General features: G+C 35.6%; 1 protein-coding gene and 1 pseudogene across 27 annotated transcripts in view; both read left to right on the forward strand.

Annotated features, from left to right (window-relative positions):
• The window catches only part of Plekha5 (pleckstrin homology domain containing A5), a 231,330-nt gene that overhangs the window by 188,820 nt on the left and 15,437 nt on the right, over positions 1-27,073 (forward strand). For 9 of the 27 annotated variants that reach the window (XM_058576243.1, XM_058576244.1, XM_058576256.1 and 6 more), the window contains 9 exons: positions 245-280; positions 775-837; positions 2,582-2,662; positions 2,791-2,940; positions 13,806-13,907; positions 16,124-16,235; positions 17,486-17,532; positions 18,366-18,554; positions 20,015-20,135. In XM_058576243.1, coding sequence (XP_058432226.1) covers positions 245-280; positions 775-837; positions 2,582-2,662; positions 2,791-2,940; positions 13,806-13,907; positions 16,124-16,235; positions 17,486-17,532; positions 18,366-18,554; positions 20,015-20,135 — 901 coding nt within the window. The remainder of the gene's footprint in view (positions 1-244; positions 281-774; positions 838-2,581; positions 2,663-2,790; positions 2,941-13,805; positions 13,908-16,123; positions 16,236-17,485; positions 17,533-18,365; positions 18,555-20,014; positions 20,136-27,073) is intronic. The other 18 variants (XM_058576245.1, XM_058576248.1, XM_046435752.2 and 15 more) reach the window with 5 other exon arrangements.
• Positions 2,955-13,799, forward strand: LOC131423861 (HIG1 domain family member 1A, mitochondrial-like; annotated as a pseudogene).

The following is a 27,073-nucleotide window of genomic DNA, read 5'->3' on the forward strand; positions in this document are numbered from 1 at the left end:
TTGATAAGCAAAATCATAAATGAGGATTTGTGTTACCAAAAGATACTTAGAAGAAGCTGAACAAAGAATATTTATATAAACTAATAATTTCTTACAATATAATAATATAAATGGTATCAACCAACACATATAAACTTTTTAAAATTTGATTATCCACTGTTTGTAACATACACTTTCAGTGTTGTGAGATCTTAAATGATTTTGTCTTCAATTAAACCCATCCTTTTCCTCCATTATCTTTTAGTTCTTAAGACAGAAGAACAAGATAAGTCTATATTGTGTATGTGTGCTTATATATTATGTATATGTATAAAATATGTTATAGACTTTGTTACTAAAGTTGTACTCAGATGTGTTGGCATTGAGTGTACAGTACACATACACTGTGTGATTATGTGTATACTGTGAAGGATGCTTTTGACTGTTTTACTATGCCTGTTTTGAATATTTGATTTGATACAGTTAATATGATTGTATTTGTCAATTTTTTATTAAAATAATGTTTGTCTTTAAAATGGAAAATGTAAGTTGCTGTATTAATTTTGTTTGGCCAGCTGATTGTTTGACAAACTTAAGTTAGCATCATTCTGTTAAGTATTTTTCTACTACTGTAATAGTCTAGTGTTTGAATTCAACTTATAAAAGTATAAGAATCATTAAAATCCCACTTTTGTCATACTGTTATATATTTAACTTAAATATAAAGTATTAGCTGTAGACTAAATATATTTTTGTATGATTTTTAAGTTTGTATATGGTGTTTTTTTCTTACAGCTATCACAAGATGAATGTAGAGGCACATTATATAAATACAGACCTGAAGAAATAGATATTGATGTAAGTATTACTATGATATATACTGATGCTGTGTCATATTCTGTGCCAGAATATTGGAAATAAGCATGATGCAAAACCTTCTTCTTCCCGGGTTCTCTAAAATAACATCAAACAAATCAGTATTATTTCTCTGTTGCACTTACATTACTGCTACCTACTACCCACTGTCCCCTGATAGGTAGTAGTTGAACATATTAAGGATCACTTAAATGAAAATTTAAAAATAATTACTGATTTTTTTTTTTTTTAAAAAACACAGGTGTGGAAAACGGGAGAGTTACTATCTTCTAGAGAAAGTATTAGCCTCTGGAAGTTTCATCGCTGTTTCTTTTTAAATTATATTTTGTCTCTGTTAAATCATACTCTAGGTTGCTGATTTGCCATGTAATTTTCCCTCACTTCTCCTGGTTTTATTCCATTGAGTTTGTCTCCTTTTCATTTTAATACCTTCTATTTGATATAGCTTGAGTCTTGTCTAATAAAGATAAGGTAGTTATTTTAATAGATAAAGGACAAAGAAGGTCAAGTATCAAATTTCTTGCTTACCTGTCATTATACTATAAACTTTGGGCCATATTTTCTGATTATCCACATTTGTTTTGAGACATTAGGAGAATCGATTTATTGTACTGTAGAGTACTTTCTCATATTATCATTAAATTAATTTAAAAGATTTAAACTACATTGTGTGGTGGTGCAGTGCCTGTAATCCCAGCAACTCAGGAGGCTGAGGCAAGAGGATCATATGTTGAAGGACAGCCTGAACAACTTATCAGGACCCTTTCTCAAAATAAAAAGTAAAAAAAAGAAGGGTTGGGGATGTAGCTTAGTAGTAGAGAACCCTGGGTTCAATCCCCAGTGTTGCGAAAATAAATACATACATATGTACATACATACATAAGATAAAAAAATTAAAAATAATAAGTTTAAACCTGGGGATGTAGCTTAGTGGTAGAGTACATGCTTAGCATGCCTGAGGTTCTGGATTCTATTCCCACTCCCCCCAAAAAAACACATTCAAACTATTAAAAGTAATTTTTCTTCATAAACAATATTTTTACTTGTATTATTACATTTAAGAACTGCATATATCCCTTACCCTATAGGTCAGATTACAGTGGTGGAGAGTTAGAATTTTTAGACTGCTTGATTACCAAAGATAGTTTGAAATATGTAAATTAGACAGGCACTGGGTTCACTCTTGCAATCCCAGTTACACAGGAGGATCGAAAATTCAAGGCTAGCCTCCACAATTGAGAAGACCCTGTCTCAAAAGAAAAAAAAAATGAAAAGGGGTGTGGATGTAGCTCAATGATACTTAAAGTAACTTCAATCCACAGTACTGTGGAAGGAAGAAAAGAGAAATATTTAAGTTTAGTATGATTGAAATACTTGTCTACTTACTTTGCATGATTTGTTTCGTTGTGATACTGGGGATTTAACCCAGGGGTACTTTACCATTTAACTTCATTCCCAGCCCTTTTTGTTTTTTATTTTGAGACAGGGCCTAGACTTGAACTTATGAGCCTCCTATCTCAGCCTCCTAGTTGCTGACACTACAGGCATGTGCCAGCACACCCAACATATTATTCTATTTTTATAAACTGTATTTTAATTTTGATTGTATTAAAGAAAATTAACCCAATTTAGCATTTCATGGCTGCTTTAAATGGGTACCTACCTTCAGCTAATTACATGAAACATTTTTAAATTTCTCTAACAAAAGACATCTCTTACAACTCAGGCCAAGTTAAGCCGATTATGTGAACAAGATAAAGTGGTACATGCACTGGAAGAGAAACTTCAGCAACTCCACAAGGAGAAAGTAAGACAATTATGTTTATTATCTACAATCAATGTTATTTTATGTGATTATTATCAAGACAGTAATGAGTAAAAAAAAAAAAAACTAATTCAATGATGCAGAACATTAAGTGTGATTCTTTTTATTAGTACACGCTTGAGCAAGCTTTGCTGTCAGCCAGCCAAGAGATAGAAATGAACGCAGATAACCCAGCAGCCATTCAGACAGTGGTATTACAGAGGGATGATTTGCAAAATGGACTGCTTAGTACATGTCGAGAACTCTCTCGAGCCACTGCTGTAAGTAGATTTTTTTTTTTTCCCCTGGTAGGAGTCTTTGAAATATTATGCAGTTCTTTTTTTCTTTGCTCTGCTATTAGTTGTGGTGTCTTTAGGATCACTCTTTATTATTATAACAAGAAATATTAATTTCTTAATATTAACTATGTTTAGGAACATAAAGAGTGACCTTTATTTCTGTAGGTATCTTATTCTTAATGACATGGAAGTTTTACAGAAAAGATAGGTACTCCTTTTTTACATATTATGCAACCAAAAAAATTCTTTAAATAAGTTAAAATTAATTGCATGAGGAAAAAAATACATTGTGAATTTTAGGGGATTTAGGATAATTTCCTGAAGGTGGTAACTAAACTCACCCACCCATTTCAGTAAAAATAAAATTCAAGCCATTTCAACAAAAAGCCTTGCGGAAAGATTATAAGAAAGCATCCCTTTCATAGCTGCAATGTGATCTAAATTTAGATAAATTGAATAAGAAAAATGATTGGCAAAATTATTAACCCTTAGGGGCTGGGGCTGAGCTCAGCGGTAGCGCACTTGCCTGGCATGTGTGAGGCACTGGGTTCGATTCTCAGCACCACGTAAAATAAATAAAGGACTATCAACAACTAAAAAAAAAAAAAAAAATTATTAACCCTTAGTCTTAGAATTTCAGGAGAGTCTCTTGGGATTACCAAATCTAAAAAGTCCTGAGTGTTTGTAAACTGAGTTTATAAATTGAGGTTTTGTTTTTGTTTTGTTTTGTTTCTATCTATGATGCAATCATCTCTAATCATAGCTAGCAGCCTTTTGCAGAATTTCTAAGAGAAACATTGTTTAAAGTTTGACTTGGTGGGAAGGGGCATTTGGTTTTTGTTTTCTTAAGGTTTGTTATTTTGTTGCTTTTTGTTATTGTTGTTTTTTAAGAACCAATCCCAAGCATAATCAGTTTTAATTAGCTTTTTCATTGCTCTGATTAAAATACCCAGCAAGAACAACTTTGAAGAGGAAAAGTTTATTTGGGGCTTACAGTTTCAGAGGTCTGTCCATAGAGGCTGACCCTATGGCTCTAGGCCCAAGGTGAGGCAGAACATCATGGGAGATGGACCCAGTGGAGGAAAGCTGCTCAGCTTATGATGGGGTCAGGAAGCAGAGAAAGAGATGAAGAGGCCACGGGGAAGATGAACCTTTCCCAGGCATGTCCCCACTGACCCACCACCTCTAGTCATGCCCCACCTGCCTACAGTTAACCACCCAGTCAGTCTATTCAAACTAGAAGGGATTAATTAGGTTACAGCTCCCAATAGCTAATCATGTCACCTCTGAATAGTCTTGCCTCAACGCATTAGTTTTCAGTTGCCATTATATCCAAACCATAACATTCTGCCTCTGACCCCCAAAACCTCATGTCCATCTCACTATGCAAAATGCATTCAGTTTATTTCCAAGAGTTTCATAATCTTTTAACATTGCCCAAATGTCCAAATTCAAAGTCTTCTCTGAGACTCAAGGCTAACTCCTGGCAGTGAGTTCTTGTAAAAACCAAAAGCAAGTTCCATATATTCAATATACAGTGGCACAAAATAATATTCCCATTCTGAAAGGGAGGAATAAAAGCATAGAAAGAAGGGATGGTGCCAAAACAGGACCACAACAACTGCTGGGCTTGGTTTCCTATGTCTGTGTAGATCATGTAGGACACTTGGCTGTGAAATATCATTTACAAAGGGTATGGGTATTCCTGCCCGTTTGGCCTTGCAAGTTGTGGTGCACGTGCGCCTTCAGTATGGGCCTTTCTACAGCCAGCAGCTTTTCTCAGCAGACAATCCATATTACTGGCATTTCTTAATTCCTGGGGTCTCCATTCCAACTTTGATTTCACCTATATAATTTCACACATCACCGTCTCGGAGAAAGGGCAGCCCTCAAGGACTCAGACCCTGCTATACTTTGGCCTCCCAGACCTTCCTTTGAAATTTTGGTGGAAGCTTCCATGATCACTTTTAACTTTAGCATCTTGCATTCCTGCAGAACCAGCACCATTTGGATGATACCAAACTCTGCTTCCAGCTTGCACAATTCCTTGGCCCCCTGGAATCAGAGCTGCAGGGGCTTCTGAGTACCCATAGTGCTGAATGAAGGGAAGCAACTTCCTAACCACCACCATTTTTCCTATTGTCTGTACAAGAACTTAGCGTCTCTTTAGGAACTATAAACTCCTAAAGCACCCTTCCTTGGCCCCAACTTTATATGTACTTTTCTGGCCAAGCTGCAATTTTTAAATCCTTTAGCTGTGTTCTTTGCACCACTTTCTCATAGTAAAGCTGCTAGCAATATCCATGCCACTGACTGAATGCTGTGCTTCCTTGAAATTTCCTCCAGCAGATTAATCAGTCCATCGCTTTTAAATTCGGCCTCATAAAGTCTCAGGATATGGGCAAAATGTGGCCAAGTTCTTTGCTAGAATATAACACAAGTGACCTCTAGTCCAGTTCTCTTTGACATCTCTTGAATTCAGTCCCCATTCCTGTTGGCATTCTATTCTTCTGAGCTCTCCCCAGAATTGCCCAATTTGCTCTACTAAGAGCATTCTACATCATGGCAGAAAACTGCAGTGATAGAAAGCTGCTCGCCTCATGACAGTCAGGAAACAGGGAGGGAGGGAAGGAAAGAGGAACCTAGGGACAATACATACTCTTCCAGTGCACAGTTCCAAGGTCTTAACTTCTTCCAACATTCCCTTCTGCCTGCAGTTTCCAGTAGTCCATTCAGCTATCATTGAATTAGAGCATTGAAGAGGTCTCTGAGATCCCTCATGATGCAGTCACTTCCCCACAGCTCCACTTCTGAACATTGCAGCACTTCTTAACAAGCCTTCAACACAAGACTTTGGAGGATATTCTAGATCTACACTATAACAGAAAGAAAAAAGGGCTAGGTTTAGTGGTATACCCCTATAATCCCAGCAACAGGGGCTGAGGTAGGAGGATCCTAAATTCATGATAAGCCTGGGGCTGGGGCACAGTGGCACATGCCTGTAATCCCAGCAGCTCAGGAGGCTAAGGCAGGAGGATCATGAGTTCAAAGCCAGCCTCAGCAACAGTGAGGCATTAAGCAACTCAGTGAGACCCTGCTCCTGAAATCAATCCCCAGTACTCCCACCCAAAACAACGACAACAAAAAAGAGCCTGGGCAACTTAGGGAGATTGTCTAAAAACAGAAAATAAAATAAAGAAGAGGCCTAGATATATATATAGCTCAATGATAGAGTGCCCCTGGGTTAAATCCTCCAGAGAAAAAAAAGAGAGAGAAGAGGGATTAAACTGTCACTGCCAAGCTAATTAAAAACTCATTGTCATCCCTAAAACAACCTGAATTAAATCAAAATGGTGAATGGTATTGACATTTAGTTGGAAACTCTTTAGTGATATTCTTGAAATACCATGTGTGCATGTTACCGAGAATTAAACCCAGGGGCCTTCTCCCACTGAGCTGCACTCCTCCTCAGGGTCTCTTTAAACTGCTGGTGCTACCCAGAATTTGTGATCCTCCTGCTTCAGCCTCCTTGGTCCCTAAGGTTATAGGCACTTGACTGAAATATGAATTTTAGAAAATTCCATCCTTAGCAACTGAATTTCAGAACTTAAATCTCATCATTAAGCTTAGAACTTGTTCTATCCCAAGGTTAACTCCAATATACTGATGGGTAGTTTGTCAAAAGTGCTTTTGGGTTTTTTGTGTTTTTTTTTTTTTTTGTCTTGTTTTGTTTACTCAATCATGTAGAAGTAGGGAATGAACCCAGGAGTGGTGCTCTTTACCATCCCCCCAGCTCTTTTATTTTTTATTTTTATTTTTAGGTTTTTTTTGTTTGTTTGTTTTGTTTTTTTTGAGACAGGGTCTCACTAAGTGCCTCAGACTAACCACAAACTTGGATCTTTCTTCTCCAGCCTCCCCTTGTTAGAAATGCTTTAGTAGAAATTAATATTGTCTAAGGACCTCTTTTTTAGGTTGTTATCCTATAAAATCACTCTCCTAATTTTTTTTTTCCTTGCCTTTAGCATTTATCAGTGGTTAGGACAACCTCTCCTTTATGTAAACTTATTTGTAACTTAATACTACAAATACTAGTATGCACCTAATATATTGGGCATATGGTTGGCACTCAGTGAATTTGATTAGATGTAAATTTGAATTACATTTAGGCTGGCGGAATCTCAAAAGGTTCCTATGATTCTTTCACAGTTCATGACATTTCTTCAAATCTAAACCCCTGGCATAGAGGATAACATTAGAACCCCCACAAATCAAAGCCTCAATTCTGAAAACATATCCTCACCTAGTCATCCGTGAAGGTTAACATAATGTGAGCACCAAAGCAGTGCTCCCTGTACATTTTATTTAACCTTGTGTGTGTGTATGTGTGGTACTAAGGATTAAACTCAGGGGCACTCACCACTGAGCTATATCCCTATCCCTTTCTATTTTGTATTCTGAGACAGGGTCTTACTAAGTTGCACAAGCTGACCTCAAACACATTGTGATCATCTTGTAGTACCTCCTGAGCTGCTGGGATTACAGGCATAGGCCACCACACTTGGCTTATTTCATTTCATTCTTGATGCCACATCTCCCCTTCTTAAGCCCCATCCAGCTGAGCATGAGGAACTGTCTTGAAATAAATTAAAAGGAGGGGCTGGGATAGTAGCTCAGTGGTAGAGCACTTGCCTAGTATGTGTGAAGCCCTGGGTTTGATCCCCAGCACCACATAAAATAAATAAACAAAATAAAGCATTGTGTCCATCTACAACTAAAAAAATATATATTTTTTAAAAAAATAAATAAATAAAAAGGAATGGGGATGTGCCTCAGTGATAAAAGTACCCCAGAGTTCAATCTGTGGTACCAAAAACAAAAAAGCAACCTAAATCCCATCTATGACACATGTGCTTTAAGAACATAGTGCCTTTCTGTTTTCTCTTTGCCTTTACCTTTTTTTTTTGTTTTAATCTAAGTCTGATTAAAGGAAATTTGTAATAACACTCATTTATCCCTTCAAATTCATGTCATTGTCTTAGTTTGGATTCCCTTCTATAAGGTATTTTTACTCAGATACACACACACAAAAAAAAAACCTGAATCTCAACAAGCCTCAATATATAACTATGTATATAACTACCATGTTATAGGAAATACATGGAGCGTGCTGAGAGAAAAAGAATTCATTTAGCAGGGATAGGGTTGTGGCTCAGTGGTGGAGCACTTGCCTGGCATGTGTGAGGAACTGAGTATGATTCTCAGCATATAAATAAATGAATAAAATAAAGGTCCATCAGCAACAAAAGAATACATATATTTTTAAAATTACTTAGCAAAATTAAGAATAGGAGAAAATCTGCAGAACAGATAACAAGACTCTTCAATAAATTAGTGGTGGGCTGGGGATTTAATTCCACGGTAGATCATTTGCCTAGAATTGGGGATCCCCAACACCACAAAAAAGAAGTAAAAGAAGAGGCAAGGGAATTGAGGGGGAAGTAAAGTACTTCTTAAAATGTAAAAATATCTCATAAAGCAGTACACATTAATGACATGAAAAATAAGAATTTCCTTTTTAATTTTTTAATTTTAGTTTCTTTCCTTTAGAGATGCATGCCCTGTGCATGCCCCTCTAGGGCATGCATACTTGAATGTATTACCCTATCCCTTGCAAAGTATTATATTAGTACAAACTATTTTTTAAAAATTTCTAGAATTTACTGGTATCATGCTCGAAATATAGGCTAAGTTAAGTTTAAAAAAGAAAAATTCTGCCATCCCCACAACAAACCTGTCTCCTCTCCTAACTCATACACTTTTTTAAACCTTTGTTGAAGTATAACATGCTCCTGTAAAAGTGCTCAGATTAGGAATTTAACCAAGATCTATATAAAAACATTGAGTTTTACCAGCATTCTAGGGACTGCCTTCCCAGTGTCTGTCTGTTTTGGAACTTTGCAATAATATGTGATCTTATAGTATATACTCTTGTCCTCATATATTTTAAAAAAATAAATAAAAAGGAAAGGGGATGTGCCTTTCTATGATAGTGGATTGAAACAGTTAATTTAGTCTCTTAATTGGGTGGTGTAAAATTTTATACTCCTTTATTGAAAGTTCTATTTCCTAGCCAGGTACAGTGGTGCATGCCTGTAATCCCAGCAGCTCGGGAGGCTGAGGCAGGAGGATCACGAGTTCAAAGCCAGTCTCAGCAAAAATGAAGCACTAAGCAACTCAGTGAGACCCTGTCTCTAAATAAGATACAAAATAGTGCTGGGGGGGCTGGGGATGTGGCTCAAGCGGTAGCGTGCTCGCCTGGCATGCGTGCGGCCCGGGTTCGATCCTCAGCACCACATACAAACAAAGATGTTTGTCCGCCGAAAACTAAAACAATAAATATTTAAAAGTTTAAAAAAAAAAAATAGTGCTGGGGATGTGAGTCTGTGGTTGAGTGCCCCTTAGTTCAACCTCCGATACCCTACCCCCACCCCCACCAACAACAACAACAAAAAAAAGTTTTATTTCATAAATATTACCTATGGTTTTAAAATAATTGAATATTAATTATTAATATCAAATATTAATTTATTAATCACCTTTATATGCATGTATATTCAACTGAGGACCTAGCACATGCTAAGCAAGTACTCTACCACTAAGCTACATCCCCTACTTTTGTTTTAATTCAGAGAATTTTTTAATTCTCACTAAATGCTGAGGGTTTAAATAAATTGCTCAGGCTAGCCTCAAATTTTCACTCATCCTGCCTCGGCCTCCTGAGTCACAGGGATTATAGATGTGAACCATCAGGCCCAGTTTGAACAATATACTTTTGTGTGTGTGTGTGTGCACGTGCTAGGGATTGAACTTGGGGGCACTCAACCTCTGAGCCACATCCTCAGCCCTATTTTGTATTTTATTACGAGAGAGGGTCTCACTGAGTTGCTTATTAGCACCTCACTATTGCTGAGGTGCTAATTTTTTTACCCACTTTTTTTTTTTACCACTATTTTTACCCACTTTTGACTTGTGTTACTGCCCACCCATGAATTATGTTTGAGGAGTTGAGATAAAGAAAACAACAGGTAGGCCTAGCAGAATTATATAGAACTTGGCCTAAATTATAGAGTTTCAGTTAGGAAAACTGAAAGTATGTTCATGTGGTGGCACAGACTTGTAATCCTAGCTACTCAGGAAGAAGCTGAGGAAAGAGGATGGCGAATTCCAGGCCATCCTGGGCAAATTTAGTAAGACCCTGTCTCAAAAGTCAAAAAACAAAAAGGGCTTGTGATGTAGCTCAGTGTTTCAGTCTTCAGTGCTGATGGAAAAGGGGGGAATATTTATATGTATGTGCTTGTTTCTCTTTACCTAAAGTATTGGTAAATTAATCTCTCTCAATCTCTATTTTTCGTATATTTTTCTAGGAAAAACAAGTATCCCAGCATCTTGCGATGTTCTAATATTTAGATACTTCTACAATACAGTTGAGGCTATCCTGAAGTTTGGCTTTAGTACAAATGAGGTGAAGTGTTAACCTGGCATTATTGCTGCCTCCATTGGGTCTGTTATCCTCATTTTACCCTCCCTGAAGCTTTGAAAGACTCACTGTTGCCAGTCATAGTGGCACATGCCTATAATCCCAGCAACTACTGATTCTACTGCCTCAGCCTCCAGAATCACTGGGATTTCAGACACCACCATAGCCAACTTCATTTTAATCTTTAAAGTGTGCTCCTTATACCTGGCAGAATAGCAAACACCTATTATCTCAGAGACTCAGGAGACGAAGGCAGGAGGATCACAAGTTCAAGACCAGCTTCTGTAATTTAGCAAGTCCCTGTCTCCAAACAAAAAGTAGAACAAAAAGGTTTAGGGATGTAGCTCAGTAGTAAAGCATCCCTGGGTTCAATCCCTATCACCAAATACATAAATAAAATTAACAGCATATTCCTCAAATAATTCTTTATTTCCTAATTTTTTAAAGTAATTTTAAGCCAGTTTCATAAAACAAAATACAGTTAATCTTAAAAAGAGGGCTTGTATGGCAGGTTATAGGCACATACCTATAACCCAAACTCAAGAGGCTGAGACAGGAGAATTGCAAGTTGGAGGCTAACCTGGGCAATTTAGCGAAACCCTGTATCAAATTTTTTAAAAAATAAAATTAAAAAAAGGACTGGGGATGTAGCTCAGTGGTAAAGCCACCCCTAGGTTCAATTCCCCAGTACCAAAAATAAATACATAAAATAATCAAAAGGAGTTAGGGGCATAACTCAGTCATAGAGCACAACTGGGTTCAATCCCTAGTACCATGGGAAAAAAATCCAATAATGATAAAATACAAAGGATTTAATATTTTTATTCATGGAAAACTTTTAATCTAGGCAAACAGGAATATGTTTGATTTCTATCTCTTCTGCATTTTAGGAAATTGCCTTAAAGAATAATTTACCACATTACCAATAATAACTTAAACTATTTCTTCAAATTTATATCATTTAGATAGTAGAATCAATTTAAATGCTGTAATGTAACAAAGGAATTAGTAACAGTTAAGGTAAGTTGGTTTTATTAAATTTCATTACACAGCAACACCACATAAACAACTTAAGTTGCCCAGTAAATTCTTTGTAAATTGAGTTTTTAAAAGATGAAAACTTCTAGTAGTTCATACCTGTAATCCCAGCAGCCCAGGAGGCTGAGGCAGGAGAATTGCAAGTTCAAAGCCAGCCTCAACAACTTAGAGAGTCACTGAGCCAACTTAGCGTGACCATGTCTCAAAATAAAAAAATAAAAATAAAAATGTTTTTCAGTGGTTAAGTGCCCCTAGTTCAATTCCCCATACCAAAAAAAAAAAATTAAATTAAATTAAAGCCTTAAAAGTAAGGAGTTATAAAAATTTTTTTCAATATAAAGAATTTAAAAGTAAGGAGTTATAAAAAAAATATTTTCAATATAAAGAATTCAATTTTCTAAAATCTATAAAGAGCCAGCCGTGTATCAGTGTTGCATGTCCATAATCCCACAACTCAGGAGGCTGAGGCAATAGGATTGCAAGTTTGAGACCAGTCTCCGCAACTTATTGAGACACTAATCGGCGGACTGGGTCCACAAGCAGGTCTGGGGGTAAAAGGTTTTGTCACTTTCGGAAGTTTCTTCAAGCAATCAGTATGTCAACCAACACAGATTTTTCTCTTTCTTCATATGATGAAGATCAGGGATCTAAATTTATCCAAAAAGCTAAAGGAGCACCATTTGTACCTATTGGAATGGCAGGTTTTGCAGCAATTGTTGCATATGGATTATACAAATTAAAGACCAGGGGAAATACTAAAATGTCCATTCACCTGATTCACATGCGTGTGGCAGCCCAAGGCTTTGTTGTAGGAGCGATGACTCTAGGTATGGGCTATTCCCTGTATAGGAATTCTGGGCAAAACCTAAACCTTAGAAGAAGAGATGCTGTCTTGGTCTTGTTGAAAGTACTTGTTTTTGTTATGTTAAAGTTATATGTTTATGTCAAAAAATAAATCCCTTGAGTGAGTTCAGGCTGTAACACAGTATTTTGAATAATGGCTTTTTTTCTTGCCCACTTGATTTGCCTAGTTATCAAATTATTAATGACTTCACTGACTAGGTCATTCAGGGAAGTCAAGTTAACACAAAAGTTAACTGGATAGTGTTATAACACTCACCTTCTTAAGTGCTTATACAGAAATTACTTCTAAAGACAAAAGGCCAGTCCTGAAATATTCCCAATTTACTACTGAATATCATACACATACTTTGAATGTTGGGTAGGAATCCTATTTAACCCAGTTAATTTAACTTTTTTCTACCTGCCTTGTGATCTGGTTTAAGAACTTCAGTTTTTTAGTATTACTTGGCTCTTAAAGAACTATTTCATATTTCACAAAAGTTCATGAAATGTAACTTATAAATCTTCCCACAACTGAGAGAGAGAGAGGAAGGGAGGGAGGGAGAGTTTGTGTGTGTTTAAACCATACCTGGAAAGCTCACAACAGAACTGCATAAAAGTAGTATTTATTTCAGAATCACACTTATAAACATAATAATTTAATTATTGATTCCACTTTAGCTCTTTTATAATTGCAGAATTATATTTTTGCTGTTGTATTAGAATAATTTTTAAATGTTATCTTGAAAGAGAAATATTTATTTTAAGTGCTAATAAAGAGAAATATTTATTTTAAGTGCTAATACAAAGGTAAATTAAGAACACGGTTTTAATGTGTGCAGTATATTTATTTTCTCTGTATGAATTGCAAGTGTTAAACAAATTACCTAAAATGGAAGTGATTGCTGTTTTTGAGCAAGCTGGTCTGGTCAGACATTATGTACGCTTCGGTAAACTACAGCATGCTTTAGTATACTTGTAAAATTCCCTTGTCTAACCTGAACTTACATTCCATGGTGATAACATGGTATATGTGTTGTTATTAAAATAACGAACACATCAAATGTCTTGTATCTGTTTGTTTGGAAAAATAAATCATTCTTCAGAGTAGCACAAAAATTAGGTTCCAAGAAAAAACAATGTTTTGTGCTTTTTTTTAACTACCATTAAAGAATACCTATGAAGTGGAAATAATAAATTATATATATTGAGTAAAAAAAAAAAAAAAAAGACACTAAGCAAATTAACGAGACCTTGCCTCAAAATAAAAAGGGCTGAGGATGTTGTTCAGTGGTAAAGCCCCCCCCCCAGGTTCAATCCTAGTAGCAAAACAAATGTAAAAATAAAATCTAGAAAGGTTTTAAGTATAGTGATAACACCATAATAGCACATTCTCCCCATTAAAGTAATTTACACTCTTTGATTTTAGGAACTGGAACGAGCATGGAGAGAATATGATAAGTTGGAATATGATGTAACTATTACCAGGAACCAGATGCAAGAGCAGCTAGATCGCCTTGGTGAAGTTCAGGTATGAAAGTGTTAATATCTTAACTGGTTTTGACTGATATTATACATCTGCCTCACTACATACACATGTACTCTTAACAATTTTTACATTTTGGCTACCTAAAATGTGGATTTGAAGATGGGCTAAGTGACACATGCCTATATTTTCAGCAACTCAAGAAGCTGAGGCAGAAGAACTGCAAGTTCGAGGTCAGCCTTAGCAACTTATCAAGACTGTCTCAAAAGATAAAAAGGCCTGGGGATGTAGCTCTGTGGTAAAACACCCCTGTGTTCAATCCCTAATTCTATAAAAAGAAAAAATGTTTATTTGAATATGTTCACTGATAGGAATTTTATTCCCAAGCTATCCCCCTTGTTCACAATTTTAATGCTTTATTCTAGCTGGGCTCATAGGTGCATGCCTGTAATCCCAGCAATTCAGGAAGCTGAGGCAAGAGTTTCAAAGTTAAACCAGTATCCACAACTTAGTTCAAGAGCAGCCTGTGAAATTCAGCAAGACTCTTCTTCAAAAAACTAAATCGCAGTGGGTCAGGAGGCCAAGACAGGAGGATCGCAGGTTCAAAGCCAGCTTTTGCAACTTAGCAAAAGCCTATCTCAAATTAAAAAAATATAAAAAAGGTTGTGTGGCTCAGTAGTTAAGTGCCCCTGGGTTCAACCCTTAGTACAAATAAAGAAAAATGGAGGGAGAGCGGAAAGGAGGACTGGGGGTATGCCTCAGTGATAGAGTGCCCCTGGGTTCGCTCCCCAGTATCCAAAAAAGAAAAAAGTTATTTATTCTGTAGGGTAAATGCTAAGTTTGGGTTGTTATTTTGCTGAGCTCTGTCAGTAGTTTCTATAAATTTGACTTCATATTCTTTCATTAGTCCATCCGTATCACTTGGTATTGAGTTGTGAATTTATGAAATAATGGTTATTATTTAAAATAATCTAACCCATTTTGTATTAAATTTATTTTTTACTAAACTATATTTAGTCTACTATCTTAATTGACCTATTAGAATGGGGAACATACAGCATCATTTGGTAGTATAAAGATCCTGTTTGTAAAGAGGCAGATCTGAAGTCAAGTTCCAGGGGTTAGTTTTCTTATCTGTAAAATAGAAATTAGAAGATCTGTCTTAAAGTGTTGCTCTGAGTGGAGATAATACGTTTTATAAAAATGATGCCACTATTTGGTTATGACCCTATTAAATATGATTATCTGCATTGGAAACCCAGTCACTGGACTTACCAGAGAAATCAATGCAACAGATAAAAGATTAGTAAGGGCCAGACATAAATTCCTGGTCAACCTCTGCAACCTAGCGAGACCCTGTCTCAAAATAAAAAAATAAATAAAAGGACTAAGGATGTAGTTCAGGGTAAAAGCAACCCTGTGTTCAATCCCTAGTACCAAATATATACATACATATGTATATATATATATATATATAAAAGCCACAAGTAGTTATGATATTCTTTGGAAAAAAAAATCTGGAAGACACATTCTGTGCATGGTAGACCAATGGAACCAGAATAGAACTTAGCAAGCATGAATATGTGACCCTGTCTCAAAATAAAAAGGTCTGGAGATGTGGCTCAGGGGTTAAGCACCCCTGGGTTCAATCTTTGGTACCAAAAAATTAATAAATAAAGTTTAATATATAAAGTAGGCATAGTATGAGATTAACAGCAATAATATAATACAATATAATTGTTATCATTGTTCTGTTTATTTAAAACTTACGAATTATTTATTTCTGGAATTTTCTATTTAATACTTTAGGATCTTGGTTGACTGTAGGCATTCAAAACTATGGAAGGCCAAATTAAGGATAAGGGAGGGCTACTGTATGCTTTCCATTTCTTTTGTTCTTCCCCTCAGAAGTTGGTTTTTGTTTTGTTTTAACTTGGGATTAGTGAGTTTCTTTTGTTTCTTTCTTCCTGTATTTTTTTCCATTTTTAGTCCTTCTAACCAGTATGCCTTCCTGGGATGATGCTAGGCAAAGCTATTAGAAAGATGCAAAATGTTACACTTAAGTCTGAAAAAACAAAATATTTTCTTTCTCTGCTTTAACTTTCATCTTTTCCACTAGGGTTGCAAAATTACAGGCATCACGTAGGTCATATTAAATATTCTTTCAATTAATCCATTGTAGTTCTCATTTTTAAATATATAATTAGTGGAATTATAACAGACTTTTTTTCTTGCATGTGGTCTACCATTTTTACTGATAGACTGAATCAGCAGGAATTCAACGTGCACAGATTCAGAAAGAACTTTGGAGAATCCAAGATGTCATGGAAGGGCTAAGTAAACACAAACAGCAAAGAGGCACTCCAGAAACAGGTAAATTAGCTTTGCTTTTATTTTGTCATAAAATGGAATAGTGCATGCACATTGTTGAGTTTCTTTTTTCTTTCTTTTTTTTTTTTTTTTTTGTTTTTGTTTTGTTTTGTTTTGTTTTGATTGTTGATTGGTTGGTAACAGGGATTGAAACCAGGAGTGCTATCTCAGCCTCTAGGGACGCTGTACCACCCACCTGTCTTTTGTTGTTTTAGTGTAGGCTTTACATCAGAAAACAAACACTCTTGTAACAATGAATTAGTACCTAAGTTTATAAAGTAAAATCAAAAGCTCTGCCAGCCCCACCTACACACACACACACACACACGCACGCACGCACATATACACACACAAATAAATAAATTGTAAATGTTTAATTTGTAATTAAACATTTTTAAAAAAACATTTAATTTACAACAAAAATGTAAAAAAGAAATTTAATTAAACAAAAATCATTGTTTATAATTATAAACATACACAGTATTTTGGCGTTAGGAGTTGTTTTTGTCTTCAGCTTCTCTTCTGAATGTTATTAGAGGAAAAAAAGTGGAGGGGGTTGTGTTATACCTATTTTTCCACAATGCTTTTTTTCTTTTTCATGATACATAAACTGCCTAAGTATTCATTATATAACTGAACTATAGTTTAAGCCAGCGGTGGTGGCACATGCCTGTAATGCCAACAGCTTGGGTGGTTGAGGCAGGAGGATTGTGAGGTCAAATCCGGTCTCAGCAACATAGCAAGGCCCTAAGTAACTCAGTGAGACCCTGTCCCTAAATAAAATACAAAAAGGGCTGGGGATGTGGTTCAGTGGTTAAGCACCCCTGGATTTACTCCCCGATACCAAAAAAAGAGAAAAAGAACTCTCATTTATTTATCCATTGCTATATTGATGGACATATACTTTGTTTCTAGTAACAGCAGAATACACTTGCTAGTACTTAGTGAATTCCAAGAAATGAGAAATAAGCACCTATCTTCCATTTTGAATGGATATATCCAGATTGCTCTTCTAAAAGATATCAAATTATGCTTGCACCAATAATATTTGAGGAAACCCATTTCTCCATGCTCTTGTCTAAATCAAATATTTTAATGTTTTTTAAAAATGTAATTGACCTCAAATTCTGAATATATTAATAGAGGGACTCAACTGAAGTCTGCATTTAAAATAAGTGAAATGAAATTATTCTTATAGATTTAGGAAAATGTGTTTAGTGTAAGTAGTTATGTTTTCTAATTTTTTCTAATAGGTATGGCAGGATCAAAACCTTTCTCTACAGTTAAGTACAAAAGTGAGGTAAGCTGGGATTTTTTTCTCTAACTATACATTATTTTAAATGTTGAACACATGAATTATAAGTAATTATGTTTTCTCTTTTCTAACCATAACAAAGATGTTTTTTTAAAATATATCAAAGTTATTTGAATCTTGAAATTTGCTTCAGTAATTTGGTGCTTCTAACATTTTGCTTCCTGTAATGTAAAAAAAAAAAAAGTAGTATTTTTCATTCATGTTAGATCTTTAACATTGTCATTCTTTTTCTAAGTAATTTGAATATTTATCATGGTTTCTTATAGTTTGTAAAATTTGTAGGATGATTGATAAGTTTACTTGGTCTTATGCATGGCATTAAGAAAATAGCACTACAAAGAGATACTGTCAACCTAAGTGAAACATTCTGTGGTTTTTGAATTTTGTGTGATGTCAAAAAGAAATGTTTCTTTTTCTCTCATAAAAATTGCAAAAATATTAATAAGATTTTTTAAACTAATTATTTCTTCTCCTTTTTAAATGAAATGGAGTAGTTTCACTCAGTAATCTGTTTCATTGTTGAGTTTTAGTGTAAAACTACTTATATGTTATGGGAAAACATTTAAAACCCAATTATTAAAAACATTTAAAACCCAATTATTAAAAACATTTAAAACCCAATTATTAAAAACATTTAAAACCCAATTATTAGCTATCGTTAAAATCTTGGCTTTCACTTTTCACTTTGAGATTTTGGCTTGTCAGTATCCCTTTAAATATCTTAAAGTAAATTTAGGTTAATATACCATTGCAAAGAATTTAGATATGCTTAATTTAATCTGCTTGTCTAAATAAGGTGACTATTCTACAATCTTTAGGAAGAGGAAGTAGTCCCACCTCGTCCTCCACTTCCTCGGTCCTATGACTTTACAGAGCAGCCTCCCATAATCCCCCCTCTGCCCAGTGATAGCAGCTCCTTGCTCTGTTATAGCAGGGGCCCAGTGCATCTTCCTGAAGAAAAGAAGATTCATCAAGTTCAAGGATATCCAAGAAATGGATCTCACTGTGTAAGTGGCTGGAATAGCCACAGAATAATCAATCAATCATACATGCCCTCTCATTTTTGAAAATTAATTTATTTTATATTCAAAGTATAGTTTTATAATACCAATGTTAGCTGGAGTTTTTGTTTTATATATAGTTTTATCATTTGTGTTTTTCCTATTTTGATTTTATCATTCTCACTTTTTAAAATTTTCATAATCTGAATGTTTCATGATTTCATAATGTCTTTTCATAAAATGGTTACTTTGTACATGTTGAAAGAACTATACCTTTTGAATTTCCATTTTAGGATGTTAGAGGCATGATCATGGTTTTTGTTGATATTGTTGCTGTTGAGATGGAATCTAAGTTGCCCAGACTAGCCTGGAACTTGAAATCCTCAGCCTTCTCAGTAGCAGGAATCTTTAGATCAAAAAGAATGGAGAATGAAAAAGGTTTATACTAGAAATGGCACAAGAGTTAAGACTTAGGAAGCTTGGTATAGGAAAACCCTTCAAAGATATGCACATTGCCAAGGAAAGATATTACCCCTGGGACATGGAAATAAGAGGTTTGGAATTAAGCAAATAAATGTGAAATGTAATTGTCAAGGAAAAGAAAATAAGAAAAACAATTGAGCCAGACACAGTGGTGCAAACCTGTGATTCCAGAGGCTAAGATAGATGAATCACAAGTTTGAGACCAGGCTGAACAACTTGGTGAAACCCTGTCTCAAAATCAAAAATATAAAGCACTGGGGATGCAGCTTAGTGGTAAAACACCCCTGGGTTGAATCCTCAGTACTGCAAAGGAAAAAAAAAAGGAATAAGCTAATTGTGAGGAAAAAATAAACTGTTTCCTGAGAGAAATTCACTGCTGGGATGTATCTCACTTAATCAGATCACCTTTTAAATGAAAATTGTATTACTGAGTGATAAGCTTATTTTTAGATCTAAGATATACCATAATAAGAATGTGATTTTGCAGCAAAGGATGGCTTAGTGGTAGATCCTGTATGTTAGGCCCTTAGGTTCAATCCATCCCCAGCACCAAAAATAAAAAGTGACTTTGTCCCTAAGAGAAATATTCTTAATTTTAAAACAATAACTTTTACTAATTAAAAAATCTTTCAAATTACTTTTTTCTACTTAGTTGTTCTTTATGTATTAGTTCTGTTATATCCAGGATAGCCAACTGGGACTTATAGTTTTTAAGAGTTTGATTTGAGTATTTTTAATGGTAAACATTTTTAAATGAATTTATAGCTAGATGTTAGTGGCACAGGACTGTAATTCCAGTGATGTAGGAGGCTCACAAATTTCTAGGCCAACCTTGGCAATTTTAATGATACTCTTCTCACAAAGTAAAAAGGACTAAGGGTATAGTTCATATGCCCTTGAGCTCAGTCCCAAGAATCACAAGAAAGAAAGAAACTTGTTGCTTTTTTTTTTTTTTTTTAATTATTATTTGTCTTCTTTTCAAGGGTCCAGACTATAGACTCTACAAGAGTGAACCAGAGTTAACAACAGTGGCAGAGGTTGATGAATCTAATGGAGAAGAAAAATCAGAACCTGTTTCAGAGATGGAAACTCCAGTTATTAAAGGTCAGATATGTTTTATCTCCTTTTTTTGTTTTGTTTTCAGATACCTTAGTATTATATTCAGTTTACATGTTGACCCAGTACCCATACAGATTCACAATCCTTTATCTGAAACTTTTGGAGTCTCATGAATTTCTGATTTGGGAAATTTTCAGATATTAGGAAGGTAACATTGCCGAAAAACCATACGTCATCACAAATAGGCATGAGGCAGCACCCTTTTTTAAACTCATTGATGTGTCTGGAATAGTCATCTTAAGTGGAGTATAGACTAAAAAGTATCAGATCAGGTTAGGTTTTACTGAAAAATAAGTTGATGCCAAACTTTTTAAAAGCTTTGCATTTACTGAGTTATTTTTTCCAATTTCAAAATTATTCTTGAGCACAATGGCTAAAACAAATTTTCACACACTTGTTTAAAAATAAATTTCAAAATAATACTTTTTCTTAACTATACAAACTCTTCTGGTGGTAATGTTTAATGCTGTTCATTCTTCAAGAAGTCAGTGTCGTAAAGAAAAGGATAGCCAAGAGGATTCTTCTAGATTAAAAAGATTTTAAAAGAAAAAAACTCAGGCTGGAGATACAACTCAATGCTAGAGAGTTTTCCTAGCATGTGGGAACACATAGGTTCAATCCCTTCAAAAACAAAGATTATGAAGGTAGTGCTTGAAATTTGTCTGGAACATTATTTAAAAGGAAGAACTATGGGCCGGGGTTGTAGCTCAGTGGTAGCGTGCTTGCCTAGCACATGTGAGGCATTGGGTTCAATCCTCAGTACCACATAAAAATAAATAAAATAAAGGTATTATGTCTATCTACAACTAAAAAATTATTTAACAATAAAAAAAGGAAGAACTATAAAAACATTCTTGGGACAATTCCGGAAATATAAACATGTTCTGGATGTTAGCTAATAGCATGATCATATTACAGTGGTTACGTAGAAAAATATAAGTGAATTCTGAAAAACTTAAAGAGAAAAGTATTGTCAGCTTATTTTGAAATGATTCACCAAAAAAAGTACATGTGTGTATGTTTACATATTTATTCAAAGATATAGCAAAGATGGCAAAGTATAAAAACTTTCATAAAAATAAATGCTATTCATTATTTCCTGACTGATTCTCATAGTCTGCTGAAGGATCATAAAGTTAAGTATGAAAAACACATAAAATGTAATGTTCACATAGATTTTTCCATAATTGGAGTATTTTTCTGGGTCATGTAACATCACATTGGGATGGGGGTTTCTGGCAATTGAACCTAGGACCTTGTTGCATGCTAAACATATATATATATATATATATATATATATATGACTAGGCATTGAACCCAGGGGTGCTTTACAACTGAGCTACATTCCCAGGCCTTTTAATTTTTTCTTTTGAGACAGGATTTCACTAGGTTGCTTAGGGCCTCACTGAATTGCTGAGGCTATCCTGGAACTTGTGATCCTCCTGCCTCAGACTCCCAAGCCACTGGGATTACAGGTGTGCACCACCAGACCCAGCAAAACTTGATATTTATATTTTTCTCATTCTCTTCCTAAATTTTATCTTCTCTTCATTGAAATCTTTGTTAATATTTTACTTTTCTATACATAAACTAAAAAGCCATAGTCTTATTTTTTATCATTTGATGTATATTATTATAGATATGTGGGGGAACTAGACTACAAGCAAAGGAAAATAATATTTTTGGTAATATGGCCAACTTCAACTTCAGCCAGTTCTCCAACAGTGTGATTACAAATGCAGACCAACGGCCTTTGGGGGGGGGGGGGGGCGGTTCAGGGATTGAACTTGGGGCATTCAACCACTAAGCCACCTCCCCAGCCCTTTTTGTTTTTTTTTTTAATTTCAAAACAGGGTCTATGCTGAGTTGCTTAGCACCTCATTGCTGAGGCTGGCTTTGAACTCACAATCCTCCTGCCTCAGCCTCCCAAGCTGCTGGGATTACCGGCATGTTCCACTGTGCCCAGCCCAATACCATTTTTAATATCTTTTTCCTTGTTTTGGGGTTTGTTTGTTTTAGAAACGTCAACCAATTGAGGAAAAATAAAGAAAGGAATACTCAGAGACCAATAATTATATGAGGATCTACAAGTTAAAGTGGAGCACTAGAGTCAGCTTTCATCTTATAACAGAACAAAGTTCAGAGCCTGAACATATTAGGAATCTTGTTAGGAAACATGTCAAATAAAGTTGGACCCTTAGGGCTGGGGATGTGGCTCAAGCGGTAGCGCGCTCGCCTGGCATGCGTGCGGCCCGGGTTCGATCCTCAGCAATGCATACAAATAAAGATGTTGTGTCCGCCGAAAACTAAAAAATAAATATTAAAATTCTCTCTTTCTCTCTCTCTCTCTCTCTCTCTCTCTCTCTCAAAAAAAAAAAAAAATTATTAAAAAAAATAAATAGTTGGACCCTTAAAAAGGACTATACTTTCAATGAAACTGGTTTGTTGTAGTTCATCCAAATGTAAAATTTCTGCCCATCAGAATAAGGGAAAATACTATCAATACATGTTTTGACAGAAACCTTATGTCCAGAGTATATAAACAACTCTCCAAATTACTAATAAAGACAATCGACCCAATAATAAATGAGCAAAAGATTTGGGCCCTTAACAAGTATGATATACAAATGATTAGTAAGTACACAAAAAAATTAGAACTTACTAATTGTAAAGCAAATGCAAATTGAATGCAATTTTAAACCATAATTCATACCCTCTAGAAAGGTTAAACTGAGACTGATACCATCTGGTATTGGTTAGGATGTAAGACAATTAGAAGTCACACATTTCTGATGGAAGTATAAGATGGAACAACAGTTTGACAGTTTCTTATAAAGTTAAATATTCATCACTTACTGGCCTTTTGACTTAAGATCAAGTATAAATTTAGATATTCAGTTATCATATGATTTCCTATATATTTACCTAAGAAAAGTAAAGCCAGTGCGGTAGCACATGCTTTTAATTTCAGCAACTCAGGAGGCTGAGACAGGAGTATCCCAAGTTTAAGGCCAGACTAATCAACTTAGGAAGATCCTGTCTCAAAATAAAAAGGGGCTGGTGATGTAGGTTAGTGGTAGAGTGCCCCTAGGTTCAGTACACATGATACCATTTAAAAAAAAAAAAAAACAGAAAAGAAAGGAAGGAGAAAGGGAAATAAGTAGGTGGAAACATCAATTTTAAGAAAGACTTATACCTTGTACATTTTATAATTGTATAGCAGCTTTAATTCACAATAGATAAAAAATGGAGATAACTGTGATTAATAAACTGATGTTCACACAGTGACATATTCCTCAGCAGTTAAATTACTCAGATATGTACAGCATGTATGAATCTTAGCAACACATAAATATCAAAATAAAGAATGTTGGGGCTGGGGTTGGGGCTCAGCGGTAGAGTGCTAACCTAGCATGTGCAAAGCCCTGGGTTTGATCCTCAGCACCACATAAAAATAAATAAATAAAATAAAGGCATTGTGTCTAACTACACTTAAGAAATAAAAAAAAAGAAAGAAAGATTGTTAAGTTAAAAGGAGCCTAACACAGGAGAAACATACTGTGTGGTTCCCTTTATAAAGTTTGAAAACAGGTAGAAGTAATCTATTAGTGATAAATATAGAAAAGTGTTTGCCTTTAGTAAAGGGTGGGATTGACAAACGACCTTTTTGGGGATGTATCTTGGTTGACATGATTACACAAGCTTGTATTTTTATCCAGATCTCATCAAACCAGGCGCAGTAGCACATGCCTATAATCCAGCAACTCAGGATGCTGAGGCAGCAAGATCACAAGTTTGAGGTTAGCCTCAGCAACTTAGCAAGGCCCTAAGCAACTTAGTGAGGCCCTGTCTTAAAATATAAAAAGGGCTGGGGATGTGGCTCAGTGATTAAGCACCCCTGGGTTCAATCCCCAGTACCCCAGAAAAGAAAAAAACCTCATTGGTTTCACACTGAAGATCTGTACTTTCAATATACATTTTTGTTTTTTTCAAAACTTGGGTCATTTGGTAAAGACTAATAATAACCAGGCGAGTTTTCCATTTACTGAATGTCAGTTAAGAGAGCTCTACGGTATTTTAGGTGGAAGGAATGTAATCAGATATGGTAGTCTAAGAAGGAATTAAAGTAGTAAATAAATGAGTAAACCTAAACAACATTGACTGTATATAACCCAAGTAAAAATGTATTTTTTCATGGCTGGGGATGTAACTCAGTGGTATGGTACTTGCATTGTATACTCAAGGCTGTAGGCTCAATCCCCAGCACCACACACACACACACACACACGCGCGCGCACACAAAGGTAATCTGGAACTTAAAAAGTTGTATTAAATAGTGGACAAAAGCAGCATAAAAATCAGAAGGAGGGGATTGGGCATATAGCTTAATGGTAGAGTACTTACCTCACATACACAAGGCCCTGGGTTCAATCCCCAGCACCACCAAAAAAAAAATCAGAAGGATGTTCATCGGTATTAATATAAGGGCTCTACTTTGTTCCAGAGGATAGTATCTTTACTAACTTTAGACTTACTAACTTTAGTTTAAGTATACATGATTAGATATAAAATTAAAAGTTTCTCCAGCTTCCAAAGTAAAGAAACAGAAGGAAGGCAAAATAATCCAAAAGAAGAAAGAGGAGAAATTAGAAGATGGAAAAAATGCAAAGCCAAAATTAGATTAGCAGAAATAAATCTAAGTATATCAGAAATGACAACAGACTAAGCTGGGCAATGTTCCAACAACTTGGAAGACAAGGCAAAAAGATTACAAATTTAAGACCAACCTCAATAACTTAGCAAGATCTTGTATCAGAATAAAAAGAACTTGGATGTAGCTCAGTAATATAGCACTCCTGGGTTCAATCTCCAGTACCAACAACAAAAGAAATTATAACAAATTAAATCAAATGGGGCTGGGGATGTGGCTCAAGCGGTAGCGCGCTCGCCTGGCATGCATGCCGCCCGGGTTCGATCCTTAGCACCACATACAAACAAAGATGTTGTGTCCGCCGAAAACTAAAAAACAAGTACTAAAAGTCTCTCCCCCCGACTCTCTCTCTCTCTCTCTCTCTCTCTCTCTCTCTCTCTCTCTCTAATAAATAAATAAATAAAATGATTCACTTGAAATAACATTGTAAGACTGGGAATGTAGTGCAGTGATAGAGCACTTGCCTAGCATATTTGAGGCCTTAGGTTCAGTCCCCAATACCATAAAAATTAAGATTGTCAAACTGGATTAAATACAGCTATGTAGTGTTTATAAAAATCATCCAGAACATCATGTGTAAACACACACCTATTATCCTAGCTCCTCCGGAGGTTGAAGCAGGAAGATTACAAGTTTGAGGCCAGCCTTGGCAACTTGACAAGTCCTTATTTCAAAACAAATAGGGCTGAGGATGTAACTCAGTGCTTGCCTAGCATGCTCAGCCCCGAGTTCAATCTCCAGTGCCACGAAAAACAAACAACAAAAAAACCCTCCAGCCAGGTATAATGGCACACAAACCTGTAATCCTGGAGCTCAATAGGCTGAGGCAGGAGAATCATAAGCTCTAGGCCAGTCTAAGCAATTTACTAAGACCCTGTCTCAGAATAATATTTTAAAACGGCTTGGGAATGTAGCTCGGTGGCAAAGTACCACTGTGTTGATCCCCAGTGCCAGACAATGAAAAAAATCCTGTAAAACTTAAAGCTACTAAAAATTGACTTGGGGTCACAGTACATACTGGGCATTGAACCCAGGATCACTTTACTACTGAGCTACATCACCAGGTCTTTTTTTTATTCAAGTGTGTGTGTGTGTGTGTGTGTGTGTGAAAATATGCAAAATGAAACGTATATTTTAGGAATTCAGAGGGTCATAGCCAATAGCCAACAACCCTTCTAACAAAAAATGGTTAGCAAGAAAAAAAGCATAACAGATTTATATGAGGATAGTTTTATAGTGAACCAAGCCTTCAAATTAAAGATACAAATGGTAAACTATCCATTTTTTTTTTGCTTAGGTTCAGTGAACCATGGACATCCTTGTAGAACTGTGGTTGGACAAAAAGAATGATCAAACAGTAATAAATGAGGGAGGTAGGGGGAACCTAGCAAGGCTTGTCTGTTCAGATTCTTCTTGGCCTCTTTGAGCAACATTCTTTCCTTCCAAATATGGAGCAACACCTTTTCCAGATGGAGATATTATGACCTACTCAAATATGTAACTGAGAATTTTTTTTTCTTTGCTAATATATGTTTAGGTTTTATGATTGACTTTGGGGAAAACAAGGGTTCTGGTTACTGTGATCTGTCTTAGGGAAGGGGAATTCTAGTTTCTAAGGCCTTCATTGAAGGAGAATTGCGGAATAAGAAACAGGAGGACAAGAAGAGAAAATTATTGCTTTTGAGACCTTTACTTTGGGGTATCATTTTCAGAGACTCAACGTTAGAAAGACATGTAATTCGGTAGCTATTAACTTCTGAAGAGAAAAGAAGAGATAAGATTAGGGAGAATTAAGAACAGGATTTTTTTTTTTTTTTAGTTGTGGATGGACATAATACCTTTATTATTTGTTTTTATTTTTATGTGGTTCCGGGCATCAAACCTAGTGCCTCACGCATGCTAGACAAGCGCTCTACTACTGAGCCACAACCCCAGCCCCAAGAACAGGTTTTAAAGGTAATGCTGGGAGAGTTTTTTGTTGTTGTTGTTTTTCTTTTTTTAGGTACTGGGGATTGAACCCAGGGGATAGTAACTACTGAGCCACATCCCCAGCCTTTTTTATTTCAATTTCAGACAGGGTCTTTCATCACTAAGATGCTGAGGCTGGCTTTGAACTTTCGATCCTCCTGCCTTGGCCTCCCAAGCTGCTGGGATTACAGGTGTGTGCCACCACACCCAGCAGAATGGAAAACAGGAGGGCAAGAGTTATTCT

The sequence above is a fragment of the Marmota monax genome, unplaced genomic scaffold (genome assembly GCF_021218885.2).
Source record: "Marmota monax isolate L192 unplaced genomic scaffold, Marmota_monax_Labrador192_F-V1.1 WCK01_AAM20220418_F8-fsc00012, whole genome shotgun sequence".
NCBI lineage: Eukaryota > Metazoa > Chordata > Mammalia > Rodentia > Sciuridae > Marmota > Marmota monax.